Source organism: Lissotriton vulgaris, chromosome 10, assembly GCF_964263255.1.
Source record: "Lissotriton vulgaris chromosome 10, aLisVul1.2, whole genome shotgun sequence".
Taxonomy (NCBI): Eukaryota; Metazoa; Chordata; class Amphibia; order Caudata; family Salamandridae; genus Lissotriton; species Lissotriton vulgaris.
In genome coordinates, this window is record NC_141698.1 from 759,472,511 (window position 1) to 759,487,840 (window position 15,330).

At 43.3% G+C, this 15,330-nt stretch overlaps 1 protein-coding gene across 11 annotated transcripts in view; it reads right to left on the reverse strand.

The window, feature by feature from the left end:
• KIAA1217 (KIAA1217 ortholog) overlaps positions 1 to 15,330 on the reverse strand; it is a 1,418,769-nt gene that overhangs the window by 487,679 nt on the left and 915,760 nt on the right. For all 11 annotated transcript variants that reach the window (XM_086941665.1, XM_086941664.1, XM_086941666.1 and 8 more), the window contains one exon: positions 5,562 to 5,760. In XM_086941665.1, the coding sequence (XP_086797791.1) occupies positions 5,562 to 5,760 (199 nt within the window). The remainder of the gene's footprint in view (positions 1 to 5,561; positions 5,761 to 15,330) is intronic.

The following is a 15,330-nucleotide window of genomic DNA, read 5'->3' on the forward strand; positions in this document are numbered from 1 at the left end:
CATATGTCTGATATATATTGTAGAAAATTAGCCTTTTTTCCAGGGTCCCCCTACATTTTCTTTTCCTTTTTGCTGAACCCTATATTTGCTGCCTATACAACTGTTGCCACTTTACCCCTGCTAACCAATGGTAAAGCGCTTGTGCACCTCCCATCAGCATGGTATATTCATGACTTGCATATTTAGCATACCTCTAAGCCCCTAGTAAGTGCCACAGTATCCTGGCTGTGTAGGCTTTAACTGGAAACTCCACTTGTTAACCCCTTCGCTGTGGCGGCTATTCCGCCGCAGCGCTAAGGGGGAGGCGGGGCCGTGCGGCGCTCCCGTGCTCGTGACGGAACCACTCCGTCACGGCCCACGGGTGAGCTGTGCTTGTGACAGAACGGTTCCGTCACGGCCCCGCCCGCTCTTTAGAACGTCAGCGCAGGCGCGGAATTCGTGCCGCGCAGGCGCGGCGAGCGGGCCGTGACGGAACCGTTCTGTCACCAGCACAGCCCACCCGAGGCTCGTGACGGAACGGTTCCGTCACGAGCATGGGAGGGGTTAAAATACTGTAAGTCGGCCTGGAGTAGGAATATTGCCCATAAGGCATGCTACATGGTATTTTAAAGTAGGGGATATAAAAGTTTAATGGTAAACATGTCGAGACAGCCCTAAAAGCTATTTCTACTGTAGCAGGGTTGGCTATACTGTAAACAGCATTGGAATACAGTATTAAGTTAAATAAATGTTATCTGTGTAAAAACACCAGCTGCACATTTATTTTTGGACTTTAAAAATATTTATTATTTCACTGGTAAAGTCGGATTTGCTTAAATATTCCGGAAAGATGGCTTTTAAAAAGTTACCTTTGCCCTGCTCTAAAGTTTCTGGAAGCTAAATCTGCATTTTCTTTTCTCACTGTTTTCTCATTTCTGCCAGCCAGCAATTAGCATTTTAATAGGCATGAATGAGATGTGAACTTGCTTCCAGGACAAAAGGCCTTGGGTGTAGGGAGGTGTTGTACCTTTAACAGGATGGCCAGTAGGCTGCACCCAATGATTTGATTAAATAAAGAAGCCTACCTTGTCACAAGGAGATGTAGCCTTCAGGCCTGCACCTTTACTTTATTCCTCCAGCCAGACAAGCCTTCATAAAAGGGGGCCTCTTGTTGACATCACGTAATTCTGAAGGGTTCATGGAAGGAGCCCAGTACAATTTGGTCAGTGTTTATATCCCACCAGCCACAGAGTACACACTGCAGACGCTTAGGGAGTTAATCAGCGCCCTTCCATATAGAGTGACTATTGTGGGGGGGAGACTTTAATGACATCGTAGATGACCGGGACTAGTGCAGATCGACAGGTGAACCACTGAGACAGGGGAGGGGGTTGGCGAACTGGATAGCAGAGGCTCAGTGATTTCTGACATGTCTGGAATCCTGATTACCTGTTCCTTCCAACCCCTTGCACCCCACAAGGTCGCAGATCCTCCCTTGAGGGGTCTCAGACCATGCACCGGTGACAATCCACTTTGGTAAACAAGCTAGTGGAGAACGCCCAATGTGGAGACTCAATGCATGGCTTCTTACTGACAAACGCTTTACTGACCATCTTTAAGAGGAGTTGAAAGTATTCCTAGACCTTAACAAAGGCACTGTGGTCTCACCTGGATGCTGTGTAGAGCGTGCAAGGCCACGAAGAGAGTAGTCATCCACTTCCGAGCCAAGGAGAATGATCACAAGCAAGTAGTTAAAATTACTCATCTGGGACCTCCGTCCTGGAGAGGGAGAACCCGACTAGTCGTATGGATTAATATACTGCCAGTTGGAGGTTGACAGGTCATCCATAAGACAATTATGCCTAGAGTAAGCCCGCAAATGATGGATGGCACTGGTGCAGAGGGTGTATGAATGGGGGAAAAAGTCCAGTAAACTACTACACTGGCTGGCCACCAAGGAGGCCAAGTCTAGGGTGGTCCCCTGTATGCTTAACGGGCCTGGGCGGGGAGTAGAGGATCCTCATGGGAATTCAACGGCCATCGCCCAATACTATGAACAGATTCAGGTGGAACGGGTATGTCCAGAGTGTGAGTCCACCGCACCTCTAGGCGTGTAGTTACCACAGTCCCCCTTGACCATGGTGGAAAGCGTGGCCTTGGAACACACATCTACGCTCAAGGAGGTGGTGATGCTCTTTCGGATCATAACTCTGGGAGGACACCAGGCCCAGACGGATTCCCAGTGGAATACTACCGGCGTCTCTGGCCATATATTCTACGCCCTATTCTCGACCTATTCAGGGAGGCAATCAAGATGGCCCACTTCCCCCTGGCCACCCCAGTTGATCTGACCAAGCAGGGCGACCATCACTGCACTGTGCCTCATATAGATGCATTTCCCTCATAAACACAGAGGTTAAACTCTATGCTAAACTCTTGACAATCGCCTGATGCGGGTGACACCTCAGTTGGTCCACCCGAACCAATGTGGATTTATTACCCATCAGAGCACACAGCACTGTGTTCGAAGGGTGTACTTGGCACTGGTCTGAGTTAAGTCTCCTGGGGGGGTCCACAGCTATGCTGTCAATTGACTTCGAAAAGGCATTTGACTCGGTGCACTGAGCCTTCCTTGATAAAACTCTCCTCAGCATGGAGTTTGACTCCACATTTCGGGTTTACGTCCAGGTCCACTATGCTTCCTCGCAAGTCCAAGTACGCATAAAAGGGGTTCTGTTTCACAAGTTTCCATGCAATATGATACCTTCAGCTAGTCCAGACTTTTGAGCCAACAGCACTTCACATGCCAGGACCTTTAAGCATATGCCTATGAAATAAATCAAAAGTACAAGCCCTAAAATGCAAAATGGAGTTGGATAAGAAGCCAAAGCTAGATGAAGGTGTCACACCTGACATGGGGCAACTTGCAGGCAATGAGGGTATCAGTCCCAAAATGAAACAACTTTGCAATGTGTCTAGGCATGGCATTTCTTTCACATCTACACTTTTAATATAGTTGAAATTCTGATTTATTTTCAATGTCAGCTGCTGCACATCCATGTTTTAATTAACATCAAATGAAATAAATCAAAGTTAACTAAAATACGGCACCATGGGGGAGCCAGCAGCTAATTCAAAAAAGTTAGTGATCTTAAACACCTGATGTAACGAATTGCCAAGTTCTTTCATGCTGCTAAGACTTGCCGGCTGCCTATGAGCATCCATCGACAGGCAAGAGTCAAGCTAAAAAGATCAAGCCACCCTTTGGGCCCAGATGATCAGGGTCAGTGCTGTCCAGGAGGAGTGAAGGCTTCTGGCACCTACACTGTCCTCTCCTAGCTGTGCTGTGGTGTAGAGGGAGCAGAAAAAGTAGACCGTAACCTATTAAGAGTAAATAATAGACTGTGAGCCTGGTCAGGAAAACATTAAAAAAAAAATCCTTTCATAACATTCAGTTGAAGAGCATATGTGCCATGAGCAGACATAAAGAGACATTTTAAAAGGACTTGTGTTTGCACCAAAATCATTCAAAGTGACATACAGAGAGAGATTTACAAGGAAGACAGCTCAGGTATAAGCCATGGTTGTGGAAGCTTATGTGTAGGCTTGAAAGCTTCCAGTAGACCATAGAAGTCTATTGCAGAACACAGTGAAATAGACAGAAGACAGGAAGCATCATCTATGGAGACCCCAGAGAAATCATTAAGTATCGGTAACAGATGGGTTGCCGCTGAAGCTAACTGGGCCAGAGAGACATTCCCAAGATTTCTGCAGAAAATAGCAGCAGAAATGGAGTGTGAAGTAACGCGAGGCTTGGGAACAGGAAGTGTAGTATGGATGATGAAACGATCAGAAGGGGGATAGTAGGAAATAGAAAATAAAGTAGCTTTAGAAGTATTAGAGAAATGGGAGGGAAGTATCAAGAAGACATAGCTGCACAGTTTAAAACTCATAAAAAAAGGGAAAGGAGGGCGGGGGGAGGGGTCAATAAACAATTATGAGAACCAATGGAGCTGGAGAAGTGAAGGAAATGAAATGGAATTCGAAAGATGAGGGACATACGAACAATAGACTAATAAGCATGACTCCATTAAGGGTGTGGACTCAAGGAGAAGACCAAGTCCACCACCAGGTCGATCAATACAAGGAGAATGTGAGATGGAAAAGACTCAAGTACTCTGTCCAGCTGCCACCGTATTGTCAATTGATTAAAGCCAGGGTTCAGAGATGCACAAATACTGAAGATGTGATAACAAATTGGTGTCCAGGATAGTCGTGTGCTAGGGCATGGCTTTCCACCAATAAGAAAAGGAAAAGCAGAGTCAGTAATCATAGTCGAGGAGCGTTGTAGAATGATGCAATTGCCCAGTATTACATGATTGGGATTTAAACGTCAATAGGATTAAAATGTGCACTTGGATAGTCATTATAAAAGAAGTGGACAAACTGAGGTGTGTGTGAATCCCGGAAGAATTACCAAAGACCTAGCCATAAAATATGGAGTAGTGAGAAACAGAAATGTGAGATGGGGTCACTTGAGCATCACCTGGAGCATCTAGGAGCCCTTGTCTCCTTCATGGAGGATGCCTGGGAGAGGACACCCTATGACAAAAGAGATAGTATAAGGGTAGCCCTCACACCAGCACACAACGTTTCTGGGCTGACCCTACCAGTGGAAACATGCACCAATGATGAAAACCATAAGGCAGACGGGAAGTCGATTGAGAGCATCTTTAAGACTGGCTTAGGGAGGAGATGGGCCAGTCAACAGGCAACAGAGGGGAAGTACTCACACCTCTGGCCAAGTTCCTTCAACTGGCCACTACCAAAACAATGAAGCACTTTATTGCTGGGCCAGTTTTAAGTCAGGCTCCTCTCTTCTTGTGTCTTTCACCGGGTGACTTCTTCATCCGGGTTGCCATTACCAGGGGGATAATGCACCAATTGTGAAGAACCCATGGTAGATTGGGATCACGGCCAACAATGGACAGTCTCTGAGGAACTCGCTTGAAGGAGGAAATGGAAACGTTAGGAAGCTAGTTGTGGTAATTCAACTGCCACATACGAAACAACAAAGCGCTTTACCCTCAGGAGCAGGCAGAAGTCAGGCCATCGTCTCCATGTGCGCCATGCCTGTGTAGCCTGCTCCCTTGGCTGCCACTACTCACGGGAGCATGCGTCGATAGCAAAGAGCGCAAGGCAGGCTGGGAGTCCCAGGCTGCAATGGACGGCAGCTTGGAAACTGGCTTCAGTGAGATGAAAATGTCAAGAGGCAAAGAGGGGCAATCACCCCCGCCTCTAGTCAGGTTCCTTCATTTGGGCATACTGGAACTATGCAATATCTTATGTTCCACAATCAAGACATGAAAACATATGTATCTCGTGCATTAACAATAGCCGCTAAAGGACAAATTGTGCACCATACGAGATGCTACTAGCCTCATTAAACCAATAAACATCTACTCGAACATCACTTCACATCCTTCCATTTTTTGGGTGTTTCTAATTAATTGTTTTTAAACATTCTCCAGTTCCCTAACTGGACATTTTCAAGAAAACAATACCATCATCTATTTACTTACCGTACATCGGTCAATTCATAGTACACGTTTCTGCTCTCGTCCTTGATGTAAATGGCGACGTTGGGTGACTCCAGCACTTTCATGTTGAGGAGCTGGGGGAAGGCACTTACAAAGAGGGCGCGGATGGTGTCTGTGCTGGTGATTTCATTGGGCATCCTCAGCTGTTTAATGTGATCTCCATACTGAAGGAAGAGGACACCTGAAACAAACACAGCATGTACCTCAATTACAGATCAAAAGGGAAACATCAAATACATCAATTCTCTAAACTGAAGATCAAACACACATCACCAACTTCTGTGAAGTATACTGGCCGACTGCAATTTGCATCATGCATAATCGGTCAAGAACATACAGCTGTATGAACTGTGCTTCAGGACAGGGGATCTGTTTCATATAGGGGTCTGCTCTTGCCATTTTGTTTAAATGTCGGCATTTGTAAACGACCAAAATGGGGTCTGTAGGTTAGAGTTTCAAAAGCAGCATCTGTCCAGACTGACATTTTGAAAGGTTAGCATCACTGAGGTATACATCTCAATATCCATGTGCAGTGTGTGGTTTCACACACGCGGTCACCATCATCTGTGAAAAAACACAGGGGCCCTAGCATAAACTGGGAGTTGTTTTTTTCCCATGAACTAATATGCTAGCAGAACATAGTGCAATAGAGCATTTGTTCAACGTTCGCATCACTGTAATTTTTTATTTTTAAATGCATTTATTAGAATCTGGCACAAAGCACTTTCAATCCAAGGGTCTCCTTCTGAGTGCCCCTGTAATGATGAGTTTTCACCTAAATCGGAATTATCAATAGTGTGAAAATATCACAACTTTCCCAGATCAGATTTCACCAGGTAAAACCTAATACGATTTCTGTGGGAAAATAGTGCAGCATCCTGAATTGTGCAGCTCAAAATGGTGGAACACATGCCTTATTACTACGTTATGCCCCATTCCAAAGCACAGAATTCACAACGGGGAGGTAATACGACAGGTACCAAAATACCAGGGCACTCGTAATGAGCCCCCTACATTAAAATACATATTTCCTCCCTGTACAAGAAGTCTTGGCTGCAGTCTTAGCCAGAGCCCATAGAAGTTCTGAGCCTGATCGATTTATGTTTTACTTTTTGGGCATTTGGGTATTTGTGGTTTTTCTGCTACTTAACAAATGTCCCCACTTTTCCAATGAGGCCTAACAAGAAAGAAATCCAATATAAGGTTTACCTTGAATGCCACTGCTGGGTCCATGCTTTGTATTTTGATTAGTACTGTTCACTGCTTGGTGTCAGGCTTATATGCTTCTGGTATTGTTCACAGGGTAATTTGAATAAAGTTAAAAAATTACGTCTTTTCTCCGAGATTTGTCAATGGATCTGCTATACTTTTCTGTAGCGCGAAGTTCCAGGTAGGCTCACTCACGCACATCAACTGTATTTAGATAAGGCATATTGGGCCATATGTATCATTCAAAATTGGGATCGCAAAAGCCGAAATTCACAGAATTTTAGCATTTGCAATCGCAATTTAGCTAAGTGGGATGTATGAATGGAAAACAGCCTCGCAAAATTACGACTCGCAAATTTGCGACTCTCTATTTTGTAATTGCATTTAAGGAATCGCAAATTGTGATTCCTTAAATGCAATGTACGTGTTCAGAAAAAGTGCAATATGGCCATAAGGAATCGCAAATTACCATCAACTTCAAGTTGGTGGTAATTTGCGATTTCTTTGAAAAATGCCCTTTTTTGCATTTTTCAAAGTGCCATGTGGCGCACATACATGCCCTTAGGGCATGTATGTGTGCTACATGTGCACACCTGCACATCTCAGGGATGCAACAGGGTGTCCTTTTGACACCCTGGCCCCCTTGAAATTGCATTCTCAATTTGCGATTCTCTAATTGAGAATCGCAAATTGAGAATGTCTTCCCATTCATTCCTAGGGGCCTCTAGGCCCATAGGAATGAATGGGGAGGTATTCCTTAATTGCGAATCGCAATTTGCAATTCGAAATTAAGGAATATGTAGGATTCGCAACATTATTTGCAAATCCTACATACATAGCGTTTAGCGATTCTCAAATAGCGATTTGCAAAAAGTCGCTATTTGAGAATCGCAAAACCAAAGTTTCATATATATGGCCCATAAATACAAGACAATGGATGATACCAGATTACCCTTTCCCATTATATCCCAAAGAAACCTCCCATCCTTTTGGTGCAAAAGAAATCTTTGGACAGCAAACTGAGGGCACCCATCAATGAAGAAGGCCCAAAAATGGTAGATGGTAATAGCCATACAGTGAAAGGGAGAATTTTCAGACCAGATTGTAACCTGCAAGAGGTGTCTCAAATGAAGGGCTGCCCACAATGGCGGCAGAGGGAGCGATTGAAGAAGGGGCGAGTGATACCTGTACCTTTCATTCCAATATAAGGGTTATGTGATGGACAGCTGCTGCTGCAGTGTATATGCAATTTCCTGATTTACAATATAAAGTAGCAAAATGATGATAGTGCAATAATTTCAGATACATGATGAGTCTGAAATACTAATCATTCACCCATAATGCTTAGGAATATTACCATTCATTGTAGGAACCATAAAAAGGAAACCCAAGCAAATATTCACATACTTGATTCATCAGAGTGGTGCATCTATTAGCGCTTATACAAACTTTACAGATCTCTACATCTACCTTGAGGGTTTCTGCTTAAAGTCTGCTTATAGATGACACATTCTCAAGGCATGAATCAATTTTCTGGTAGTTTTTCAATATAGGATTACAGGCGTGAAAATTGTACTGTTGCAGATTTGGGGAGATTTTAAATTTTGACTTGCGTCATTCAGTCTAATATTAATTAGACTAAATTAATTTGTTAGAATTGATATAAATTAAAACCTCAAACCCAAACACAAATGTAAAATCAAGCTCAATTCCTAAACCTAAACCCAAATCCTAGACCTCGGGTGCATAACGTCAAACCAGGAAGGCTGGATTCATACAAAATTTCCAGATTACCACTGTCTATATATCAGATTAATTATGATTTTTTAAATGTAAATCTATTGCATGTAGATATCTTTGGTGTGAATGTGACCGTCGATATCTACATTGTACACCTCATCAACAAAATGAAATGTAAATCTGACTTCAATGCCACATTCTACACTTAAACCACCCAATAAGCCTGAACCTCTTCCAAGACCCTAAACCTAAATCTCAACTAAAACCTCTAAGCAATTAATTACCTAACCCTAAATTAAAATCTCAAGATCTAATGCCACAGGTCTAAAATAAATATGAACACCTAAGAATCTATGCCTAGACAAAAACAATACTCTTAAGCCTAAATCCAAATTCTAAGATAAATAGTTATGCCACCATTTAAACAAGAACTTGTCATAAAACTAAGCTGCTTGTGAACACAATTAGTGCTGGTAAGTAGACTTTCCATAAAGGCAGGATAAGTCTAACTGGACTCTGATTCAGCATTCAACAGCTACTACGGCATGAGCCTCCACTCGAGGGGCGCCCTTGGACTGTACCTTCATTAGGAGCATGTTCTCTCCTGCTCCCCTCCCTCTCGATGCTCCTCACTCATCGTTGGTACATATGTTGGTAAAACATGCCATGGACCTTCATTTTACGGCAATGAATGTCTCAGTTTATTGCAACAGGTAATATTGCTGCCCTAACACACCATACTACTGTCCGTGTGACAGGAATGTGATGACGGGGAGTAGCTTCACTGACACAACCCTGGCTAAAAAATGTAGAGGAATAACTTATTTTAGTCTGTGTCACTTTGCGAGCACCAAGGTGGAAATCTGGAAGATGTTAACAGTTAAATGTTCGGAGTTGTACTGATCATATATCTGCTTTACCCTGACAACTCACACTGCTCAACATTTCCTCTACTTGCCTCCATCCGCCGTCCCCAGTTTTTGGCCTGCTTTTCATTCTCTCGTCCATCTATTTACCCATCCACTCACTCTACCGTCCCCTTATGTATCCCCCTTCCATCTCCTTATCAATATAATGCACACACAACTTAAAATGGAATTACCTTCTCATAACAACGAAGATATCTACAACACAAACCTTTACACACCCACTCACTGTTCTATGGGCACATGCACCCTCTTATAGAAGCAGTGACTCACTCTTGCAATCTCCAATCCATCTACTTCCACTCTTTTTACCCATTCGTGCATGAACTCCACCCATACCCTCACTAGTCCATCCACTTACATATCCATCCATCCATCTACCCATTCAGCGGCTGATTAACTCTATAACATCTACCTACTCATTTATCCATCCATACTCCTGCATTCACCTATCCATTCATTCATTTACCCTCAACCACTCATAAACACATTCATTCACCCTCAACTACCCACTCACCAGCATAACCACCCACACAACTATACACCCAAACAGACCCATTATAAACTACAGAACAATACAATTGTGACTTTCAGAAAATGTAATTGGACAAATATGGGGGGTCTGATGTTTAAAGGTAGAAGCAGTACTCCAGATGAGAGTATTGGTTGTATCTAGGACTGTGTACCACCGTCCTGATGAGGCATCCAGAAATGGACACAACCTTCCAGATGTGGCTTCCAGACTTAGACACAGCTCTTCAGAACAACTGAACTGCACACAACAAATGAGGTTATCAGGACTGGGCACAGTACACCAAATAAGGCCTTTCAAAAATGAGAGGGACCCCTTTGCAACCAGGGGAATAGGGTACTTAAACAGTGAAAAAACGTTTCCCTTGGTGAACCAAGTCTCAAGATCAAGACCCCAAAAAGTGGGTTTCTCAGCCAACCCAAATATAGGCGCCCTACATTCTTTTACTAACTAATACACTCTAACAACAGCAGTATAGTTCATTGTTTATTATTCTAAAAAACATATTCGTACAAATACAATTGAATGTAATAGAGACTGTATTTTATGAATTTGTTGTAAAAAATGTGTTGTCTTTTAAACTTGTGGCTCTGTAAGAGTCCTTTTAAACATTCAATTGTATTTGTACGAATATGTTTTTTAGAATAATAAACAATGAACTATACTGCTGTTGTTAGAGTGTATTAGTTAGTAAAAGAATTTAGGGCGCCTATATTTGAGTTGGCTGAGAAACCCACTTTTTGGGGTCTTGATCTTGAGACTTGGTTCACCAAGGGAAACGTTTTTTCACCAAATAAGGCCTCCTGAATGTTACCAAGGTTGCAGAAGAGGCAATAAGAAGTGAACACACAACTAAAGATGAAGCATCCAGAAAGGTACAGAATTTACCATTCATAGCTTAGGCACAATGCTCCAGATGTGGCTTTCGGAATTGAACCCGACATGCCTAGACACAATACGCACAATGTCCCTTCCAAAAGAAGAGGCATTAAATAAAAGCGAGACATTGAAAAAGGACACAATACGCCAGACCATTTTTGGCACTTGACAGAATATTCGAGGCGAGGCTTCCAAAGGTGAGGACCGTTCTATAGCTAAATGGATACAGCTCTCAATAAGTGGTTGCAAGAACAGATCACAAGGTTTCAGGTTCAACCTACAAAAGTGGTTCTTGTATGATTTGTCAAAAGAGATACAATACTCCAGAAGACGCCCAAAGGTCACAATATAAAAGTGCAGAAGAGGCCTGCACTGATTGATGTAATATGACAGATGTGGTGACATAAGTAAACACCATACTGCAAGTGAGATATCGTTTATTGGATACAACAAATTAGCTTATTCTTCAGAAATGCATACAATACTCCAGGCGAAGGCTCCTGAACTGAACATAAAACTCTAGATGAGGTCTACAAAGTGGATATTGCATCTCAGATGAAGTCTCCAGAACTACACAGAATTTAGATGGGCACAACCTTTGGCTCCAATAATTGGACCAAACTCCAGACATGGCTCTGAGCATTCTGTTTAATACCCACATATTTGGATTTAACGACAGAGATGGAGACTATAACTGGGGACAATAAATGTAGATGTGGTCCCCAGCACTGGGCACAAGATACCAGGAGTGGTGCTGGAATACAAAATGCACGTGGAAGTCTTTAAAAGATGTATCAATATATCAGATGAGACAGAGAGAACTGTACGCAGTACTTCACACGAGGTTCCAAATATTACTTACAAGATACTCTCATTAGGACATGTAGAACCTGATAAAAACCTCCGGATGCAGCCTCCAGACTGGGGCACAATTGGCCACATGCATCAACCTATTTAGGAAGTGCAAACGGTGCGAATCGGTAAATTCGGCCGTTTGCGATTCCTAAATAGGTTTTTGGGATGCATCAAACATTTTTTGAAAATTCGCTATTTTTAGCGAATTCCAAAAATGCGATTGCTTTTAAGGAATCGCAAATTTGCGGTTCCTTAAAAGCAATGCATGATTACTTTTAAAATTGCGAATTCGCAATTAGGGGGTGCAAATTACCACGAGGGTGAACCTTGTGGTAATTTGCGAAAATGTATTAAAATGCTCAAAATTGCATTTTAAAACACTGTCATGTTACAGATACACATGTCCTTAGGACATGTGTGTGTGAAACATGCACTTAAAAATACATTTCAAGGGTGCAGGGGGGGTCCTTTGGAACCCCCCTGCACCCATGGAATGCATTAACATTTTGCGAATCGCTAATTGAAATTCGCAAAATGTCAATGCCTTCCCATTGATTCCTATGGGCCTTTTGGCCCATAGGAATCAATGGGAATTGCGAAATCGCAAATTAGAATTCGCATAATATTTGCGATTCGGTAAAAATTGCGATTTTTACCGAATCGCAAATATTATGCGATTTTAATCATGCATCCCATTTTGCGATTCCTTATTTGCGATTCCCTAAAAATCGCAAATAAGGAATCGCAAAACCGGACTTTGATGCATGTGGCCGAATATGCAATAAAAGGATTCTGGAGAAGCATCAACATACCACACGAATCACTAAAGTCTAGATACAGTATTCCAAATGAATCCTTTAGAAATGTACCCAGTGGTCAAGATGGGACCTCACCGGTGATGTACACACCATACTGCTAAACCATTTTTTTTTTTTTTTTACCATAATCCCCATTTCATGCTGTTTTTATATTCCCTCCTGTTTGCTTCCCCGACGACCTTCCCACATTGTTTGCCTACTTTGAAGTCATCTAGTGTGGGAACTCTAAGATGCTCAAGACGAAGAAAGCTTGCGCTGCTGCTCTATTCTCAGTGCTGTCCTCTCCATAAACGAATCTTGCACTGCAACTGGCCGCCTTGTAAGTAGGCTGTGTGTGATACTGAGGCTTGACACCATCTTTTCATAAATCAAAAGTAGAAACAATTAACTTTGTTAATGATTGATATTTTATAGGTCACTGCACACTATTAACCTGGTCATAGGCTGCACGGTGTGATTTTACATTTGTAAGTGCCAAACACCTTTGTTATTTCTTTGTAGAGTTCTCACTCCAACTATCAATCCATCAGGACTTATAAAGCGTGGCTAATCACCCGGGAGACTGTTTCTGCTGTAATATTTTGCGATCATGTTCCTCCTTCACTGTATTTATTCCCCTTGCATTATTATCTGTAGTTACATAAACTTTGGCATTTACTTGTTTAGCAACAGGAAAATAAAACAAATGTTTATGCCTGCCTAGCAAGGAAATATATTTTAGGTGTCTCAAAACTTAAACGATCTGTTATCAATTAAAATCAATCAAACCGACTAGCATTTTAGTCATATTTAATGTTGGTGCTCAAACAAATTATGATCGCTCCTACAATCACGTGTTTCTGTGGATTGGTAACCATGGTAACATTGTAATGCTCAGTAGACAGAAGAGGAACAGTAGAAAAACATGTATACTGCCTGCACATGATGGAATGCTGAGGATTCCCTTTACATCCCTTCATGCATGAACCCAGCAGACAGGGTAAACTGAAGTTTTATCATTTAAACCTTTGTATTACTGAAAAAAAAAGGATGTGCATGATTGTTCAGAAAATGTACGCTTTACACGGGTACTTATTTCAACAATACCAAAACGGTATTATATTTTTTGTCTGTGATCACATAGAAAAGCTAAAAGATTATAAGTGCTGTTCAGCATCTACAATCAAAGTTGATGGAAAATAGTAAAGCTTACTTTTTCTCTCTCTATGGCTCAGCTGTTTGGTCAATGGCATCTCAGCAGTCAGCATCACTAAACGATACCAAATACTGATTGCACCGTGAACTTTCCCAATATTAAAAAAAAGGTAACATTCATTTAGGAATCCTTGACATTACAAACGATTATTGCCCAATAGCCTCATCAAAAGCCTCCAAATCATCCAGAAGCAGGCCACCCGACTAATGTATAAACAACCAAAACAGTGCCAAATCACCCCCTTGATGAAAGACCTCAACTGGCTGCATGTAGGACCAAGAATAATCTTCAAATCCGGCTGCATCATATTCAAAACACTCCACAATAAAAGCCTTGCTTTCATTACAACAGAATCCAGAAGTACACCCCTAAACACTCACTGCACTCTGCCCATATGAACTACATATCAGCACCCAAATTCAAGAAGAAAAGATTGGGTGGAACTAGATTATCGGTCATCGCCCCGAACTCCTTTCCCCTTGAAGTAAGATCAGCTTCTTGCTACACAAACTCCAGGACATCATTAACAATGCAACGGTCTCGCCTTTGCAAAAGTTAGAGCGATTGGCATTGTAAATGACGACATTTTTATTTGTGTTGGTTTTGAAAACATATAAATAAATGGCATTGTCATTTACAATGCCAATAGCTTAATCTCTTGCAAACAGGAGACCTATTGCACTTGCACCCACACACACACACACACACACAGAGCCACACACACACACACAGAGCCGCACACACAGAGCCACACACACTGAGCCCACACACACAGCCACACACACACACAGAGCCACACACACACACAGCCACACACACACACAGGTGATATATTACTCTTGGTGATGCATAATTCTAATGGCGAGCCAGCCAGGTGTTTGCAACAGCGTGCATGCGAGTTCTGGCTGGAGGCAGTGCGAGTTTCTCTCAGTGCCTGTCAAGGGCGATAAGATGCTCACTGTACATGCTCATCCAATGCTTGGCCTCTTTAGAAAGCGCACAGAGCAATGATCTTGTATGCCAGTCGCAGTTGTGAGTCTATGCAAATGTGGGAGTACGGTGGCAATCTATAGGAATTTTAGCGTATATATTTAAACCACGCCCATAATTATATAGGAGGGGATGGAATTCCAGGGCAGGAGGAGGAGTGGACTCCTGGGCAGGAGGAGGAGGGGGGTGGACTCCGGGGCAGGAGGAGGAGAGGGGGTGGACTACGGAGCAGGAGGAGGATGGGGGTGGACTCCGGAGGAGGAGGGGGGTGGACTCGGGGGCAGGAGGAGGGTGGACTCAGGGGCAGGAGGAGGAGGGGGGTGGAATCCGGGGCAGGAGGAGGAGGGGGTGGACTTCGGGGCAGGAGAAGGAAGGGGGTGGACTCCGGGGCTGGAGGAGGAGGGGGGGTGGACTCCGGGGCAGGAGGAGGAGGGGGGATGGACTCAGGAGCAGGGAGGGGTGGACTCAGGAGCGGGGGGTGGACTCTGGAGGGGGGGTGGACTCGGGGGTGGATGCAGGGGGGTGGACTCAGGAGCAGGGGGGTGGACTCAGGAGCAGGGGGGGTTGGACTCGGACAGGAGGCTTGTGTGCACGGAAGGGACAAATA